This window comes from Poecilia reticulata, linkage group LG5, assembly GCF_000633615.1.
Source record: "Poecilia reticulata strain Guanapo linkage group LG5, Guppy_female_1.0+MT, whole genome shotgun sequence".
Lineage (NCBI taxonomy): Eukaryota > Metazoa > Chordata > Actinopteri > Cyprinodontiformes > Poeciliidae > Poecilia > Poecilia reticulata.
The window spans coordinates 1,374,197-1,394,373 of NC_024335.1; the positions used below are offsets into that span (position 1 = coordinate 1,374,197).

The following is a 20,177-nucleotide window of genomic DNA, read 5'->3' on the forward strand; positions in this document are numbered from 1 at the left end:
TCAGTACTGCAGTCAGCTCGTTCTGAAACTCCTTAGTGTGTGATGACAGGGCAGCAGAGGAAGCTCCTTTCAGCTGCCTGAAGGGACAGTCTGTAACAACACTGTTGTTTATCTCCGCTAGAACTCGGAGTGTTGCTATGAGCAGAAATGAGGTCCAGAGGTCACCTGTTGACCTGTGGGGAGGGTCACCAGCATTCCTTGTGACCCCACTAGGGATAAGCATGTATGATGATGGATGGATGTCATTCTCACTCATCTTCAGGCCATGGAAGACATGGTGACCGGATTGAGGAGATCCTTAAAGTGCTCCTTTCACTGCCCAACGATATCCTCAGATTGGGTCTGCGGTTCCCCTCCTCACACACTGGGATGAGCCCCGTTTCTTCTTTCTGAGTTTCTGAATTGTTTTCCAGAAGTTCCTTGATGCCAGCTTAAAGTCTCTTTTCATAGCCTGTCTGAATTCCTCCCAGGCCCTAGTTTTTGTTCCCCAACAGAACAAAGTGCTTCCAGCCTCCTGGTACTTGTCAAGCCCTAAAAGCCTCTTTCAGCCTCACGGCTTCCATCACCACTGTGTCAACTAGCAAATCCTGTGGTTTTGACCACAAAAGGCATTAAAAACCTTCAGGCCACAGCTTCTGGAAGCCGCATCCGCAGTGACAAGTCATGAGCATGGTCCACACAGATTCCATCTTCCCACTCTCCCTTCAGGAAAGAGACAGATTCTGCAGCAGACATTCCAGCCGTTGGATTCACCAGGTCTGTCTGGCAGCTTCCCCTGCCACCATGTTTAACTCACCACCAGAAGATTGCACACTCTGCCTTCACCAGAGTATCCAAGACATAACCCTGCAGGTCTGATACGACTGATTAATCATTCAGAAGTGTTCTTGCTCATACATGGTGTTTGCTCTGGACATTCAGTGCTTCTCATAGATGTCCAACAACAAAACCAATGCTCAGCCATCCTTCCCACTCAGACCCCTGTGAAGTCCACCGGGAGACTCTAAGGTCAGGTGATCTGAACTGCTGTTGGGTTCATTGTCAGAGACAACAGGAATCTTTGCAAAGGTTCCTGTTTGCTACATGTGATTATATTTAGCAAACAAGAAACTTGCTCACTGGAACAAATCTCCAACACCGAGACGCAGTCAGGGGCTTGTGAGTATTCCCAACGCTCCAATTTACATGACAGGATGAAGCAGGAATTGAACCTTCAACCTTCAAACGACTGCTCTACCCTCTTGAGAGACAGTCGCAGTAATGACCTTCCATACAGAAAATGTTTTCAGTTTTAACCAAAATCCAGTCTGCTTAGAGAAGCTTTAAATATCCTGGATTTTAACCGACATATTCACACCGGAGAATAAAAACCGTTTGAAACAGTGAAGCTTCAGCTCTGAACCAACTATAAGGTTTATTTTAATTAGAAGGGAACAAAGTGGGAAGCAAACAGAGTCCAACAAAAATGAAATGTTTGAAGAAACCTCATTTAACCTGAATTAAATCAAATCCAACAGGCCCAACGAGTAAAGCAGGAAGGGAAGGAGGACGGACGGATGGATGGCAGTAACTTTTTTTACCCGATTCAGCCATCAGGTACTGAGCTGCAAACCTGCAGAACTGCAGGTCCAAACCATGGTTCTGGAGAACTGGGTGACTCAGCATTTATTCATCACAAAGAAACTAAAAACTCTGTTTTATCTTTAAAAGAACCACAAACCCACAGTTTTATTTCAAATTTCAATGGCTTTATTTTTTTATGTATATAGATTTGTATATATTTATATATATATATATTTATGTAACAACTTGTTCTCAGTTGCTTGATTATCATCTTTTGTTCAAACGACATGACACTAAGACCAGGGCATTCCACACGATCATATCTTACAAAAGAGAAAAGAAAAACCAGGAGTGTGTGCACACACACACGCGCATCCATCAGAGTGTGTGTGTCGCGCTTCTGTCTGCACGGAAAACCGAAGGTCACAGGACCAATGAGAGGAGCGGACAGGGAGGAAGAGGAGGAGGAAGCAGGTGGAGAACGGGACTATTCTGTTGCATAGATCGAAGCAAACAGGAGGACAAGAGACAAACGGACTGGATGAGTCACACACACACACACACACACGCACACACACACGCGTGGGGAAGCACAGGACGTTTTGGTCCAAATCTAAACCGAGGCTCAGAACCAGAACTGAGCGCCAACACTGAGGTGTCTGCAGCAGCCGGTGGCAGCCAGGTGGTGGCGCTGCAGATCTGGAGCTGCTGCTGTGAACCAGATGAGTTTTAAATGAAATACAATGTGAGTCGTTATCAAGCAGTAAATACAGGCTTTTATTCTGAAAAACATTTTTCAAACATTTCTGACTGCATCAGCTTTTGTTTACTTAATAACAATATTTCTAATAATAATAATAATAATTTCATTGGCCTCTTAAATTTGAGCTGAAATGGATTCCTTGGAATATTTCATTTTTCCCTCTCAGCGTCAGACGGACGTCGGGAAGCTGCAGAGGAGGAAAAACATCCACGCAAAAAAATAAAAACAACAACAAAAAACCTAAATGTTCCAGACAGTCCGGATGTCTGACATGTTTTACAGCTTCAGACTGGTTCCTGTCAATCTGGTGTCACACCGGATCCAGGGGCGTCTCAGAATCTGGTGCGACACCTGAACCGGGTCGGATACCCCGGCTGGATGGAACCATCCAACAACCGGAGAGAAAAAGAAACGTTTTGGACAAATCTTGAAGACGCGTTAATACGTAAAGCAGCAGATAATTTTTCAGAAACTGAATTTCTGACGTCAGATTTGAACTTTTGGAGCTTGTGGACGACAAATTGCTGATGGGAAAGTTTGGATTCTGATCCAGAGATTGGAGGTTTAGTTTTTCAGATCAATTGATGCGATTGGTGAGAGCGAGCGATGAGTTCAGGGACCTGAGTGCTGAGATGGGAATGATGGGAACAGAAAGATGAGATTCCAGGTTTGCTCAGTGTTTTCTCCTCTCAGTGTAACGGAGACTGTGTGTGTGTGTGTGTGTGTGTGTGTGTGTGTGTGTGTGTGTGTGTGTGTGTGTGTGTGTGTGTGTGTGTGTGTGAGTGGAGTCAACAGTTGGGATGTGTCATTCCGTACTAAAACATGCAGAACACAGAACATTGAACACGGATACTGAACAGCCGCTGATTCTTTTTTCTGGGTTTTGTTGGGTTTTTTCTGGCTACACAGAACACGACGGAACCAATCGCACCAGGTCGGACATATTGCTTTAAACCACCAAAGTCTGTATATATGTCATGCATGCCACATAGATGATATCATGTTTATACAAAAATAACACCAACGCCTATAACTGGCTATCATAGTAATTACAGAAACTAAAACTTTCAGTCTTTTTTGCAACAAAGTTCAAACAGAGAACCGGATTTCTGCCTTCATATTTAAATCTGATATATATTCGTACATATCGGAGATAAATACACACGGAATGTAAATGTGGCTTCCAGCTGTGATGTTCCAGTTCGTTTTGCAGACGATGAGCAGGTCGTAACGGAAGAAGTTCCTACACGATGGAAAACAAAGTTCTGCTGCTGCTGCTGCAGGGGCGTCCGGGATGAGGTCAGAGCAGCCGGACGCCCCGCGGAGCCACTGAGGCTACGGCAAGAGCAGAGGGACAATCCTGAACCAGGCCGAGGGAGGGGAGGGGGGAGAGAAGATGGAAACGACTTTGGCAGAACAATCTTAAAGCTATGCTGGGTGATGATTGGCTGATTGGCCGCTCTCCCACTTCCTGGTTCGCCTCATTCGTTATGGGACATTATTTACACATGCGCCACCTGCTGGTCAGGGGCAGGAGTTCAGCAGGAAGAGGAAGTGACGTCAGAGAGCTTGAACAGTCCCGCCCTCTCCACAGTAGGTTGAAAGTCAGATGGAGCGCAGCGGCACCTTGTGTCCCGCTCCAGGCTCCAGAACCAGGTGCCGGACTGGAAAACGACTCAGCTCTAACTGCTGCAGTCAGATTTTACAGGATGGATAAGTCCGGGTTCTGGCAGAGCCTCTGGACCTGGGCCAACCCGGTTCTACCGGCACTAAGCTCAGGTTTTTGCTGGAATTCTGTTCTCAGGTCTGTCTGGACCTGGTTAAAAGTCTCCGTGTTGAAACGGACCAGAGACCAAACTGAGTGTTTGAGACGAGGCTGAAATGTGGATGGGTCTAAACACCAACCTCAGGAGTTGGTTATCGTAGGCCCGGTTCTGACCCAGAGTCCCACAGAGGTTGCAAACGGATGACTGACCCAACCGGCACCGAGCTCTGGATGAAGGGTGGAGCCTGGAGCCGGACACAACATGATCCAGTGAACAAACAAACCCAGAAGTTGGAGGAATAACGATACATTCCTGTTTAATGTTGGACTCAAACCAAGTCAGAACCGTTACAACAAAGAAACCAAACTGGAGCCAGAGGGGCTGATGGGAAGTGAACAGCCAACAGGAAGTAAACAAGTCACTGCAGGTTTGGGAGCCCTAACGTCAGGTGACTCGGACGCCACACGTGGCAGAACATTGGGAGCTGTAAAAACAGAGTCCACGGCAGATTCCTATCATTCAGGTTCTGAACGCTCACCAAACTCCTCAGCCTGTACACAGATTCATACATCTGCAAAATATTAAAAAGTACTCAATATAAAAATACAGAAGAATTGTAAAAAATGAACAAAACATTGAATTTTATATGAACACCATGCAAGAAAGGTTTCCTACTCAGTTAAACAGTAAGATTGAGGAGAGGAACAGATGAGGGGGGTCAAACCGCTTCTCATGTAAACATCGGAGAGGTCCTTCAAACACGGTTCGGCAGTGACACGGAAGAGTTTCTCCTCGCTTTTTGGTCGTGTTTGGAGGGCAGGGTGGGGCCTCTGGAATAATGATGGAAAACAACATCCTAGAAAATATGGCTCTGAGTACTTAGAAAAAGCTCGTCGAGGGGAAAAGATTAACCAAGTCATGGAAAATATGGCAGTAGTAGCACATCGCCTCCGTCAGGAGAGGCCGACGGCTGTTTGAAGGGATCGGACGCGCCGCTGCGGGAAGCGGCGGGGACACAGTGGATTCAACTCTACAGGCCGACTGGTGACATCATCAGTCTCCTATAAACCTCAGCGTGGCCTCCACACTGACGCCTGTCCAACACAGCAGGGCGGAGCGGTGTCGCCGGGGTAACGGTGATGGTGATGAGCAGACGCTGGCTCCGCTGCTGGCCGTGTGATGTCACTGACAGCTCTTCGAAAATCAGACAAACGAGGGAAGCGAAGCGACGGCAGACGACTCGGGAGCGCTCAGCGGGGAGCGCCTGGCGGAGAACGATCTAGGAAAGCCCAGTGCGATCGATCTGGGAGCGCCTGATGGCAAACAACCCAGGAGCGCCTGGCAACAAGCGATCCAGAAGCGCCCAGTGGAGAGCAATCCGGAGCGCCTGATGACAAATGACCCAAGAGCGCCCAGTCAGGGAACGCCTGGGGGTGAGCAACCCAGGAGCTCTAGAAGTGCCCATTGGCCGAAGATGCAGGAGCACCTGGTGGCAGAAAACCCAGGACTTTCTGGCACTGGGCGATCCATGAGCTCCAAGGGCTCCTGGCGACAAATGACCTGGGCAGTCCAGGAAGGCCTGACGACGACGGACCCAGGAGCTTGTAGCTGCAGACACTGAGCCTACTGTCCATTAYTGGCTTTAAGAGCTTTTCGCTCTGGGAGTCTGTGTCTGCAGCCTCATTCTGACTCTGTTCATGGCTCCACTTCCAGGGAACTTCCTGCATTGATCCAGCCAACGGATCAGTACTGCAGTCAGCTCGTTCTGAAACTCCTTAGTGTGTGATGACAGGGCAGCAGAGGAAGCTCCTTTCAGCTGCCTGAGGGGGCGGGGCTTCTGTGATGGCGAGGTGGAGCTTCAGCCAGGCCTCCATCACGCAGAGCAGGAAAAGTGGGCTCCATGTTTGAGTCGGGCCAAACTCTAAACACGCTGGTGTTTGAAATTAGCTCAGATTTTTTTCCGTGATTTTTAAAGGGGGGGTATTATGTAAAATTTTGAGCTGTACATCAGGTTATATGATGTTATTCCTTCATCAAAAACATACCTGGAGTGTTGGTGCCTTGATTCTTTCATGCATGTTTGAGAAATCCTTTAATCTGCATGGCAACCACCATGGGTGAAGAAGTGTGTAGTTTAACTGAGCGCTGCTTTCTCCACGCAGAGCAGCAGTCTCCAAGTGGAAAGTGTCAGAAAGAGCTTCTAAAAGTGACAGAGTCCCAATTTCAAGGCGTTAAATGGTAAAGAAATTTATTTTAAGTCATGTTTGATATAGACAGCATTTTTATAACTGAAGGTACAATAGTTACTTGATTGTGCTATAAAATGGCACTTTGTGCCTGGAAAATACATAATACTACCCCTTTAAGTTTAACCTGATCCGGTGCAGCTCAGATGGGCCGATCGGCGCCGGCGTCCCCGTCAGAGGGGAGCGAAACGAAACGGTTAGTGTTTAATGCGATGGTAGTGATCAACATGTTGCGGCGAAACAGCAGAAGATCTGCAGGATCCTTCAGGTTCTCCAACGTGGGACAGACAGGAAGATCATGGAGCTCTGAACAGAGACGCGTCCACACAGCTGGACTCAGCCATCATGCGACTCAACAGGAAATCAAAACATGCATCAGGTTAAGACAGACGCTGCGGATAAACCGGCGCAGGGGGAAACAGAACCCGGCTCAGACGGGACGAGGTCGGAGAGCGGGTCGTCTCTGGATGCTGCCGTGTTGGGAAGCGAACAAACTGTCTTCCCACGATGCACTGCAGCATGCAGAGGTGAAAAAGGAAGATTTCTATAAGTGAACTGAGGGAGTCTAAACGAGAAGCAGATGTTCCTGGTGAGGAGGCTTCGCCCCCAGCTGATGGGATGGAGGCGATGGAGGAACAAACTGAACAACATCACAGTCAGGATGGAGACGGCGTGGGGCGAGGATGTGTGCTGATGAGAGGGTGAGTCATGATGCCCCTCCTCAGAGCAACAACCCAGCTGGTGGAGGTGATGAAGAGGAGGGGAGGGAGGAGGAGCTCCTTGCTGCCAGGTGCTTCTCCTTCGCCAAGGATCAGTGGAGATAGTTGATCGCGTCGCTGTTCTCCTCAATGATGCTGTACCGAGGCGCCTCCTCCTCAGAATGCGGCAAAAACTCGGGATGGGCCATGAAATTATGGATGGAGCTACGGGAATGTGGACTCTCCACCTCGAAGATGGAACTACGGAACGCGTTCACCACCTTAATCTGAAACAGACAGAGAGGACACGTCAGGAGCAGGAAGATGAACAACAACAACACTGATTCTAACAGGCAGCGGGGCTGATGGGACATTCATAGGGCTTGGGGGGGGGATGCATCCGGATCTGGACAGGGAGATGCAAAACCACAAATCACAACAATTACAACGAAGGAACGATGACTGCAAACTTTGGAGAAAAACCAAGAAAGATTCTTAAACACAAGCGGACCAAAAATGCTCGTCATGATGTTGGATGCAGCTGAATACACACGCACACACGCGCACAGGCCGACCATCTAGGCATCATGCAGTTATTCCTAACACCCCATCAAACCATGGAGGATGCTCCAGCCCGCCTTCCGCATGAACGACCCGATCTCCATCACTGCTGTAGAACCAGCACAACTGCTACTACCACATCACAGCAACAACTGAGTCAAAGTGTCACCTCATCTCATGCAACACTAAGGAAACGCTCCATCTACACTCGTAAAGATTCATTCATAAAAGTTAAACTGACGACATGACCTACTTTCTGATCAGTTTATAATAATCATCACTGAAGGGCTTTAATAGAATGTTGAAGCTTTATTCTCAGAAATCTGCTTTTCTTTACTTATGGAAAAGAAGGAATAAAAGAGCTGAAATTGCAAAAACATTACAGCACTCCATTCTGATGCAGTAGGATAGTTCACACCCTCGATCCCAGCACACACTATTCCAACCCAGAGATCATTAAACTCACCTTCTGTTCCTCACTTTTACACCCGTTACTGTTTTCCAACACGCCACCAGTTCCTCACTGCTCCTCAGTGATGCAGCGCTTTCTTTTTAAAAACTACAGACTTCTCCATGAATTCAACGTAAAGACTCCCAGTTAGCAACTAGGTGGTCCAAGCCAGAAAAACCAGAACAAAGTCACTTTGACCAGTTCTGGACTGGGTTTTCAGACTTCCTGCAGTTTAAGGCTTTGTCCACATGTAAACATTATCTGGAAAAACTAATACATCTTTGTGCATTTTGGCCTTTCGTCCCCATGAAAACTCAGTTTAATATCAGTAAAAAACAATTATTTATAAAAACTCTGATCAAAATGGAGATTTGAGAAAACTCTTTTTAAATAAACACAAAAAGAAATTTAATATCCCAAACGTTACAGCCTATGATGAATAATGCACCGATCTCTACTGGCTGTCTGTCAAACTTACTTTCCCAATCATCATCCTTTTGTGTTTCATTAACTTTATGTTCTAATACGCAATTTAAAAGTAGTTCAACCTGCACATCTGTCCACACTGATGATCGCCACGTTTAATTCCTAACAGGAAGTGGAGTTCATTTTGAAGCAATCCGATTGGCTGACACATTGCTCCACGCTGCCCCCTATTGGTCTGGGATGTTAAAACAACACTCAGAGCGGATTTGTGTGAGTTAATGCAGATGAAAACTTCTCTGGAACAAAAAACAATGCGGAGAAGATATTTGCTTCCATAAAGATCGGCTCCCTGTGGACAAGGCTTAAATTTCCCTCTGGGATGAAAACGTGCGGCGCTCCCTGATCCTCAACAGGATCATCCACTTTACCACAAACCGGGACGGGAGGCTCAGGTATATCCTGACTAATATCCGGTTCTTTTTCAGGTCAAAGAACTCTGAACAGTCACACTTCCACCTGAACTGGTGTTAGATTCCTCGTACAGGTCAGACCGTAAACTTCACTCCTGAAGCCTGTATCCTGTTGGTTACCGTGACAACCGGAGCCTCAGAACCAGAAACCAGGACTCAGTCAGAGGAGGTTGCGCCCCTGCGGGTCACGAAGCCATGTCAACCGTCAGGGTCACTGGGAGCCTTCGGATAACACAACCCAACATAATCCTGCTCTGTCCTCTGGAGGCCTTTCCTCTGATGAGGCGGCTGCTGCCGATCACCCTGATTTATACGCACCAGCTCACACTCTCCATTATAATTAATAACCTGCAGTTCAAAGCTGAACCACAGGAGAGCTGCAGCTGAGCACGCACACGCACGCACACACACACACACACACACACACACACACACACACAGTTTAGACACTCCTGGATGTTAAACCATGAGAGACTTGCGGAGCCCGAAGGATTTAAACCCATAAAATGATCTTGGTAACCAGGCTGCTGCCTCTGAGCAGCGGATTTATGGATCGTTTAGCCTGCAGGGCGACCAATCAGAAGCCTTCTTCTCTTCTGTTTCCAACTCCACGGCTGCAAGTCTCACCAGGTCTTTACACGAGTTCACAGGTCAAACGTCCAGAGCATGCAGGAGGAACGGCTGAGAGCAAGCTGAAACTGAAAGAGATGAAGATGAAGCAGAGGAGGCTGTCTGCATGTTCTCTGACCCTTCTACACCTGGACTCCTGACCTCTGACCCCTGGAGGGATGCTATCATCTCCTCCAGTACTCTCAGTCTTTCTGGATGGTTTCCTCCTGCGGAGCAGCTACTTCTTCGCCTTGCTGGTTCTGGTTTGACTGGGGCTCAGTTCGAGATCTTTGTTCAGAACTAAAACTCTCCTGACCTCCTGTCTAGTTTGTGATCAGACGAGGACATGCAGACACCTGCCGAGGACAGACGCAGTTTCATGCAGATTAAACAGAGTCCAGCCTGGATGAGGCGCCGTGTGAGCTGGCCTCCAGTCACACACTCACTGCCTGCGGCGGAGGAGGAAGCAGCAGCAGGGGGCGGAGCCCCAGCCGAGTTGGTGAGAGAGGAGGAGGAGCTAAGCCCTACGTGGGTGGGGCTAGAGAGAGTTTTGGCGGCAGTGGCGTCATTGTGCTGGCTGACGACGGACGGCTGGCGGCGCAGGGCACCGGGCACCGCCGCCTGGCCCGTCTGGAAGGTATAGACCACATCCATCTGGGGGAGGACAGCCACAGTTAGACAGCAGAGACAGAGCGAGAGGACAGCAGGACGGGGACACGTTCACAGAGGGATTAGAGAGGACAGAGTTAAACAAAGGCAGATCTGAACAGAGTTAGGAGGTCAGTGGAAAGGTTCCTTCAGGCTCCAGAAATCCACCAGAACTACGTCTGAAAACGGATCCGCTGGATTTCTGTCCATCAGCAGAAAACAAACCCTCTCCTTTTCTGACATAAGAGCCGCAGATTTCTATGTATTTCACTGACATTTTATGATCTGATGGATGATTTTCAGACTATTGAATATAATCTGTAAAGTGTGTTTCTCATTTTTATTCAGCTCTCTGTATTTTGATGCATTTTAAACAACAAATTCCCTTCAGAAGCTGCTTAATGTTGGTCTGCATCAGAGAATTGAAGATGGATGGAGTTAAATCAGGACAATCCTGGTAGCAAACCTTTTAGAGGCTGCGGAAGACATGACACTGGGGTGGAGCAGAACCCTGTGGCCTAGTCAAAGTCCATTTCTAAATTGAGCTGAGAATTTGAAAGTTGATGTTCTGCTCCCAATCTGAGCTGGAGATGTTTAAACTTGGACGTGACAAACCTGCAGCCTGCAGCAGACGGTTGAGCTTTTGGCTAACTTTAGCACTCTTAGTTTCCCCTAAATTTATTTTTCTGAAAATTATTTAAAAGCAATAATTAATTTGGCTGTTTCGTAAACTTGCGGTTGAATAAAGTTCAACATCTGTGTTGAAGTTTTGGTTCTCAACTGTATTCTGAAATATTCTTTAAATAGCTAGACGTTTATATTCACGCTCTTATTTTGAAGTGTGTGAAGACTATTTACACATCAGTAATGTTTCCTCTCCTCACATAACGACGTTTATTTATTATCTACAGTTTAAAATCTACCTATGTCCTGCATGCTTATTGTGTTCAATACGGCTAAACTAGCAGCAGAGTTAGAAAAAGTAAACTTCTGTAAAACTGAAACTTTTAGAGGAAAATCTGATCAAAGAATCACTTCCTGAAGAGCAAACCGAACAGGAAGGTGTGTAATGGCAGATTTGATCCAGTCGAGGGCGATATAACACATGGGGGTATTAAGATGGTTGAATTTAGTGCTTTAGAATTAGTGGAACTAACGTTTGTGATTAGCGGATGGCATAGCTAACTTTTTACCGATGCTCACCGCTGGATAAAACATTGAAATTCACTCTGTTAACCTGAGCATCTGATTTGTTCTTCATTAAAGAAAAACGTTTTATGTTTTCGCTAGAAATCAGAAAATGAATCGGGCCGGAAACCAGGACAAAGTTGTGCTTTGGTTCCCTCCAGGACAAACACCACAGTCCTGGCCGATGCGTGAAGAAACAGAACCATGAGGGAGAAACAAAGATGGAGGCAGAGAGAAGAGGAAGTCATGGAGGAACCGTTGTGATTTAGAGACGCGTTCATCCGAGGGACGGAAGCGGAGCTGGATGAATGGAGAGCGCTCAGAGGAACGCAGGCAGCAGAAAGAGGAGAAATGTCATTTGGAATGACTGATAAAGTCTCAGCGGTGAGGTGCTGCTTGTACCAATTATTCCCCCTCTGTGTTTGACTGCTGAGACGTCAAGCGGAGCAGCGCCGCCCCGCCGGATTAGGGAGGAGGGCGAGACGAAGAGGAGCACAGAGAGATAAGAAGCTAATTAGCTCGCCTCCCCGTCCTGCCGTCCTCCTGTCCCAGCAGGACGATCGTTCTGATACACGACAACAAGAGGGAAACGGCTTCCTCATTTCTCAGGTGAGTGCTTCGACTGGATCTCTTCTCTCTGAAACATTCGGACCCGTTGGGCTCCTGGTGCCGATCGGATCCTCCTCAGTGGAAGACCAGACAGACCGTCTTAGCTTATCCTGGGCTAGCGCTGTAGTTAGACTGCTGTTGGACATAATCCACTTCTCCTCACTCTGCTACTTTCTCCTACTGCTCTCCATTGATGGATAATCTACAGCTGCTGCCGTTAGCGCTGTTCTTTCTAGCGTTTCTGGTTCTAGAATCCAGACTAACCAGTTAGTCGATTCCTAACTGGTTAGCTTTCCGAAAGCCCAGTTAGAACCACATGATTAGAAGCGTAGAGAGCAGGAAGACATTTTAGCTACAATGATTTGGCTATATTTCTGCAAACAGAAGCCCTGCCATCACCTCATTAACTAATAAACCAGTGCTGTTTTGTTTTCTAATGCTAATCTGTCATCGTCCTGTTGAAGACGGCAGTTTTACTGTTTTTGGAGCATGCTGTGTTTTTATTGGTCGCTGTTCCCCATGAGCCCGCCTCCAGCTCCCGATAAGAGCAGTTATTCGTTCTGGTGCTGAGTAACTGGAAAAGGCTCCTGTGTCTTTAAGAGGCACTGATGGAAAACAGAAACAGCTTTGAGTTTCTGGTTCTGTTGCAGGGAGTGGTTCCTCCCCACTGCTACCATGTGCTTGCTCAGGAGGCTGGGCTGTTTCAAAGGTGCTGGGCTTAATATGACTGATCCGGTTTTACCAACCAGCTTATTAAACTGGATCTGACTGGCTACAATTCAGATCCATAGGTACTGACTTTTATTAGTGTTTAGTAGATTCTATTATTATTGTTTTTATGTTATTTGTTGGTGATGTGTGTAACAGAGTCTCTTTTAAATGAGTCTCAAGAGATTCAACTGTGTAAATAAACAATTAATAAAAATAAAAACAAAACAATCGGGATTGATATAGGAGTTTAAATGTTTTGACGCGATTGGACGGATCTTAATTGATCGTCTCCAGTTAATTAATGCAGAAATGAATAAGCAGCAGTGATAATTTACTCACTGAGCTGCTTCTGCTTACCTAGAAAACTACAAACTGTGTTTTTGTGTGTGTGTGTGTGTGTGTGTGTGTGTGTGTGTGTGTGTGTGTGTTGGATGCTGCTACTGGACGTGGGTGTTAGCATCAAGGCTAATGAAGCCAACAGGGACAGAATGGACCGACTGGACATGTTGCTGCTCAGTGTGTGTTGATCCTGTAGGAGGATCTCTCACACACACACACACGCACACACACACGCACACACACAGTCTCCAGCCTGGTTTCCATGCCAATGAGTGTAAGAGTTGCACTAACTAGAGGATAAATGGTCCTGTGGTCTGTCAGAACTGGTAACCAGTTGCAGTCCTGACTGGTTTTAGCTGGAGTTTCTGTGGGTGTCAGCGGGTCGCCTGCTGCTTTAATTGGAGGTTTTAATGAAGAGGTTCTGGGCTGCGGATCTGCAGCAGAGTGTGAAATTAACAGAACCTCGGTCTTGTCGCTGACGACAGGAGACACTGTGAAGCCGACACGCTGCCCAGTTCAGCAGAGCTTTGATGTGAGTAAAACCAGTTTGAACCGGGACGGCTAGCGGTACCTGGGTCTGGATCCGGTTGAGCCCTCGGAACCAGAGGATCTGGCCTCGCCGCAGCTCCATCTCTGCGTGGTCGATCTCGTCCGTGTCCTCCGTCAGCTCCTCCTTGTGGATCTCCTCCTTGGTGATGCCGTGGCCCGCTTCCTTCAGGAACTTCAGGTGGTGGGTCGGGATGGCCGAGATCAGCTGAGGACAGGAGAACCGGCTTACTTCCCGCTTTCCAGAACATCCTGCCAGTCTGGACTGGTTTAGCCTGGCTCCACCAGCAGTGGAGGAGTTTCAACATTTAGTTTGCAGATTGAATAATTCTAGTTTCTATGTTTGCTGTTGGTGATAAATTGTCACTTAAGTTATTGCAATAAACGATAATATAATATAATATAATATAATATAATATAATATAATATAATATAATATAATATAATAATGCAAGAATGGATTCTCTAAGATCAATAAATGTAAAATTTTAGTGAACATTTAACACTGGAACTGCAGGACATTTTAAACATCCATTTAGCATTTTGTTTATAATTTATCATGACGTGTTTAACAGAATTTAGATTTATCACTATGACAGTAAATCCCAATTAATGGTTTTTAAAACTCTAAAAGTGTCTGCATCATTAGAATTGTTAATTTTTCTATTTTCTAAATTTTTTGTTAATGAGAGTATAAATATCCCTAAATTTGAACATGTGATTAATACAGTTACTATGTGCAGTTTAGTGACAGAAATCACATTTATTTATCTAACTGGTGTCCTACATATATTTTTCTAGATTAGTAATTGTTGAGCTCTGACTAAAGTTGCTTAAAAAGTTAGTAATAAGTGGTTTTTATTGTCACCTTTATATTTATTACAATAGTACCACAAAATAAAACTAAGTCCACATTTCCCACCTTTATCTAAAATAAACATAACAGAAACAACAAAAAAACAAAATTGTCTAGTTGAGACCAAAACACCAAACTGAAGACTTTAGTCACTCAGTTTTTGGTGAAAAGAGAGAAACATTTAATAAATAAATAATGCAAATGTAAATCATTGCGTTTGCTTTAATTATAATGTGATTAATTGATTTATTGCAAATCTGTTTGTTTGGGTCCAACCAGCTGCGGCTCCTTCTCCCTCGCAACTCGTAAACAGGAGCTCATTGCCATGCCGATGGTTGCTACGGCAACGTGGCAGCGGCACAAAGCTCCCCTGCAGCCAGGTGTGTGGGTGGAACTCACCTGTCCCCACAGCAGCTCGCCCATGCCCACGAAGACGCACCACAGCCACTGGTCGATGGTGAGCGGCGCGCAGGAGAACGGCTTCCCTCCGAACTGAACGATGATGATCTGAGCAGGACAGGAAGAAACGGACCGTTTGTTATGCTTTCCCCACCAGCTGTTTGTCCTGATCACCACCTGAGTGTGGGTCAGATCCTTCCTTTTCCATTTCCCACCTGGACACAGATCTGGAATACAACAGCTACCAGACAGCATTCAGCAGCTTCAAAAGCATCAGAATGTGCTTTGGACATATTCTAGTTATTTATAAGTTTATAAGTCTTTTTTGTCTATAGACTTTAGTTAAATGATTTTCTCTGTCACTTTAATATATTTTGTATTATTTTGTATTATATACTGCTCAAAAAAATAAAGGGAACACTTCAGTGTTCACTTAAATGTAAAAGTATTCCCTTTATTTTTTTGAGCAGTGTATTTTGTACCTTTCTGTTTATATTTTGGGGTTTAGTTTGAATGTGAGAATCGAGAACATCTAATTTTCTCTTTTTCTTCATAGAAACTTAAAAGCAGTTGAACAAATAAAAAAAATGAAATAAAAATAATGTTTGGACCCAGATTTTGGAAGCAATATGATGATGATGGTACCTGCAGGGCGAAGGTGCCCAGGACCACGCTGCAGAAGATGGGGTTCTTGTACACGCCCTCGAACACGTTCCTCTCGCCGTGGATCTTCCTGGCGTTGATCTCATTGAAGAGCTGCATCATCACGAACACGTTGAAGACGATGGTGTAGTGTTCAGACGGCGGGGAGTGCAGCGGAGCGTTGCGGCCGTTGTCGATGTCGAAGAACTTTTCCCCTGAGAAACGACCAGAAGCTGTAGCTACAACATGCACGCTGTTAGCATTATCTAGCATTGAGCTAAGCTCACCTGCAAACAGCAGAGTGAAGATGATGATGAGCTGGAACACGGCGTGGCCCAGAATGTTCTTCATCATGGTCCGGGAGATGAGGGGCTTGTCGCGGCCGTAGGGTTTGCGTAGCAGCAGCGACTCGGTGGGCGGCTCGGTGGCCAGGGCGAGGGACGCCAGCGTGTCCATGATGAGGTTGACCCACAGCATCTGCACGGCCTTCAGAGGGGAGTCCTGCAGCGTGGAGCGCACGTTAGCTCTGAGGTCAACAATAACATGACTTTTAAAGCCGTCCTCTGGGTTTACAGTTAAAACCATGTCTGTCACCATGGTAACTGACGACAAAGTCTCACCATCTTGCTACTTTTAGGCTCAAATAAATGTTTTCACATGGCGCCGTTTCACATCTTTCCTCCAACACAAATAAATTCCCTTATTAGCGATTAGCATCTGAATCCTCTGTAGCTTCACTATCTGATTAAAGGAAATGCAAGTTGTGATGTGGCAAAAGGTAAAAGGTCACGATTTGATTAATCCAGTCATAATAAGCAATAAACCAATTTATTGCATGATAACTTATAACAAACTTCCATTTGGATGATTTATTGTTTTCCTCTTTTCTGTCTTTCTACCAAAACTCTCCAGTCTGGTGTTTCGGTCTCAACTAGTCTTTTTTTGAAGGATAATTTGGTTTTCAGACACTTCATAATTCATTTTATTTGTTGTTTTGTTTATTTATTTTGGATATTTAAAATGTCTTCCAGCTCCAGTGTAAAATGATCATCAGAATTTAAAGTTTATTGATCTTTGCATTATTTTGCCATTTCTATTAGGTAACTTGAAAATTCTTTCAAAGTAACATTATTATAAATTGCAATAACTTCTGGGAAAGTCTGTCACAGACTAAATTTAGCTATTGTGCTAGGCCAAGATCATAAAATCAGGTTAAAACAACCTGATGTTTATCTTTTAAATAACAGTAGAAGAAGAGATAAAATCCTTTTATGAGTGTGACTCGCTGCAGGCTGGAGGCCATGTTGGTGCAGAGGGCGTGTGTTCACGGCGAGGCTGTCACTATCTGGTCACATTATTTTACTTCGTTAACACCCCCCACCTCCAGATTGTTCAACACAGACCGACTCTAATGATGCGTGTCAACATGCCGGTGGCTCAACACGCACCAAGCGCCGCCGCCGCCGCTGATGCTGCTGATGGGGGAAAATCCGAGCCTGCTGAGTTCCTGTTTTATTTCAGGACCGCGGATGTGACGGGTTGCCATGGTTTCAGGCTGAATCCCGGCCTGGCTGATGCTGCCGGTGCTGCAGAGCGGTTAGTTATCACTGTGCCAGCTGTGAGCTTCTTAATTAACACACAGCCTCCAGATGTTCTGCTCTGCCGCGGTTCAGGAGTTCAGCTTCCTGGTCGCATCACTTCCTGACACCATGAAGACGACCAGAAACTATCATCTTCTTCAACGCTTCAGTCAGAGCCCTCTTCCAAGGAAATCACACGATTCAATCAATAAGCGACAAATTCACTAATGTGTTGATTAGCATCTGATTAGCTGGCTGGAGCCACATGCAGACATATTTTTATTAAATCAGTTCAAACTAAAGTAGTTTAGGGTTTTTCATTATCGTTTAGTTTATTTACTTTGGATCAACATTATTAGCTTTTTCTTCTTTTGCTCTTTCCTTTGGTTTGTGATTTTGTTTTTATTTCCTTTTAAACCCTCTAAAGCACTCTGTACAGACTTGTTGCTGAAAATGTGCTATATAAATAAAATTACCTTTAGTTTAATTTTGTTGAGTTTTTGTCTAATTCAGTTTTAGAGAGTTTGACAGTTTTTATTAGTTAAATATTGCTTAGCTGTAGTTTAGTTTTTATTAGTTATAGCAGTAGTTTTAGTTTTTTCATACATAATTAAATTTTTTCTTTAATTTTCAGGAGCAGAATTCACCGAAAGATTGTGATTATGTTAAGGAGTTAACATCGACTGGATAATGAACACTCAGCAGAAAGTTTTGGTGTTGCTATTTTACGGATTTCTGTAAAAGCCGTAATTTGCCGACATCTGACGCAAACTGCTTGTGCGGGGAAAAAAATCAGTTTCACATCAGTTTGAAAAAAAGGCTATTACATGTAGAAATTCAGAATGCTTTAGTTTTATATATGCACAATATAAAATCCCATTCAGTTGTAGTTTTCCCCCATTAATTGCCGTTTTTATTTATTTCAGTTAATGAAAATGTTTAAGTGAACTATAATAACCTCGGTTCTATACTCAGTATCAACCTGAAACTGATTTATGACTCTGGTTTGTACCAGTGGGTCAGAAACCTGCGGCCATCATATTTCGGCCTGGAGGGGGCGGAGGCGGACGGTCACCTGGGTGATGCAGGCGCCGGTGAAGGCCACGATCACGGCCACCACGTTGACAGTCAGCTGGAACTGCAGGAACTTGGAGATGCTGTCGTAGACATTCCTGCCCCACATAACGGCCTTCACGATGCTGGTGAAGTTATCGTCGGTCAGGATGATGTCGGAGGCCTCCTTAGCCACGTCGGTACCGGCGATGCCCTGCAGGTGACACGCAGGATGAGCTGCACATCTCTGTAGGATGCTAAGAGCCCACAAAGCGATGAAAACAGGAAGGAGCTTTAACGAAGACATCCTGGCAGAGGACGGGTCAGCAGAGGTCTCCCTCTGATTGCTTGGACCTGTGATTTCATTCATTTGGTCTCAACTCAAAGCCACACGACCACAGATGAGGGTAGGAACGTAGATCGACAGTCCGTGGTACCCCAAGCTGACCCCCACGGGGTTCCCATGGCTCAATGCCTTCTCTAAGTCCACAAAGCAAATGTAGACTGGATGGGCGAACCTTGGAGACTATTGTTGAAATTTTACCGCTGATGCCTGTTGACGAATTTTAAACACATAGCTGGAGTCATAAAGGCAGTCCTTCGCTGCCATCTGCTGGTCAGTGTTATTATGAGTCCCTTCAGGATTTTTTATGAATACTGATTTTGTGGCACCTTTTCCAAAAAGCTGCAAATCTTTTAGCCTTTATATTTGTCATAACAGGATTTTACAAAAAAGTTTAAATTCTTGCACATAACTTTCCCTTTTCTTGTCTTTTCTTATCAGGTTATAATCTCTCCTTACCTGAGAAAACCCTGCATCATCACCATCATCATCATCCTCACCGTCCTGCTGCTGGCCTCTGGTCTAATGTCTCCTCCCTGACTCTTTGCTCTTCTAGTGTGACAATAAAAATTTATTTTAAATATGTGATAAGAAACAGTGAGAACAACTTCTGAAGAGAAATAAAAGCTGGTCAGGAGTAATCCTGGTATTAACTAGGTTATAAGGGATGTAAAATAGGTGAGGTCAGCATTATAATATTCTCGTTAACTAGATTTATTTTATATACTGGATTAGCTCATCATTTAGCTAACATTATCTGAATATAACATTATCTGAATGCAACAGCATTAATCAACTTTCAGGGCTTGTTTGGAAGAAAACTGAAAGTTCTTGTCGCCTTTCTGCTCTGGTTAATTGCTGAACATGACGCAGACGCTTCGTGCAGCAAACTCTCCTCAGTTATCAGATCCACAGGTGTAACCGCCGTCAGCTTAGGATGCGTTAAAAGACGGCTCAGAAAATCACCTTTCCACGCCATAACAACTGATGAAACACCTGGAACAGCTGAAAGAGTTCAGAGGTCATGTCCCATTTGTGCTCTGTGTTTGTTTAAACAGCAGAAGCAAATCCTGCAGCACTTTTAAAAACAGTTTAGCGTCACACCTGCTTTCATCTTATAGGTTCGCCTTTCAGGAGATGTGAAACAGGAAGTTAAATCAGGGGGCTGCAGGGATTGGTCAAAAATTCAGCCGAGTTGCAGTGATTGGTCAGAAAAGAAGGAAATCCTGAAAATGATCTGATTGCTCAGATTTGTAGAAAAATTGCAAAATTTATGAATGATGAGTGAATTTGCATTACAGGTTGTTTTAACTTTGGGTCAGAACATCACAGATAAAGTCTGGATGGACCAACAGCTCTGTGAAGCTTAAGGAGTTAATCTGGTGTGAATGTGTTGTAACTCATGAATCCCAGGAATCTCTGATCTGATCTGAAGGAGGAGGAGGAGGAACTCTGCAGGGAGGAGCCTCCATGAATCCAAGACGCTGTTCATTTTCCTTTTTAGTTACCGAAGCGGAGAAACTCCAGCTGGGATTGAGACGATGTGAAGGAAACGGTTACCATGGCAAAGCCGACATCGGCTTTCTTGAGGGCAGGGCCATCGTTGGTGCCGTCTCCCGTCACGGCCACCACCTGTCGGGTTTCTCCCACCGTGCTGTCGATGATTCCTGACACAGAGGAGCAGAAAGTGAGGAGGAGCCCCTGAGGAGG

The 20,177-nt window shown here is 45.3% G+C and overlaps 1 protein-coding gene across 5 annotated transcripts in view; it reads right to left on the reverse strand.

Annotated features, from left to right (window-relative positions):
- Positions 1-6,113: 6,113 nt before the first annotated feature.
- LOC103464285 (plasma membrane calcium-transporting ATPase 1-like) overlaps positions 6,114-20,177 on the reverse strand; it is a 63,151-nt gene continuing 49,087 nt past the window's right edge. For 3 of the 5 annotated variants that reach the window (XM_017304710.1, XM_017304711.1, XM_008408277.2), the window contains 8 exons: positions 20,028-20,134; positions 18,147-18,338; positions 15,779-15,992; positions 15,495-15,706; positions 14,850-14,957; positions 13,620-13,802; positions 10,000-10,207; positions 7,235-7,323 (listed from right to left, as the gene is read on the reverse strand). In XM_017304710.1, coding sequence (XP_017160199.1) covers positions 7,319-7,323; positions 10,000-10,207; positions 13,620-13,802; positions 14,850-14,957; positions 15,495-15,706; positions 15,779-15,992; positions 18,147-18,338; positions 20,028-20,134 — 1,229 coding nt within the window. In that variant the 3' untranslated portion in view covers positions 7,235-7,318. Of the gene's footprint in view, positions 7,324-9,999; positions 10,208-13,619; positions 13,803-14,849; positions 14,958-15,494; positions 15,707-15,778; positions 15,993-18,146; positions 18,339-20,027; positions 20,135-20,177 lie in introns of all 5 variants that reach the window. The other 2 variants (XM_017304713.1, XM_017304712.1) reach the window with 1 other exon arrangement.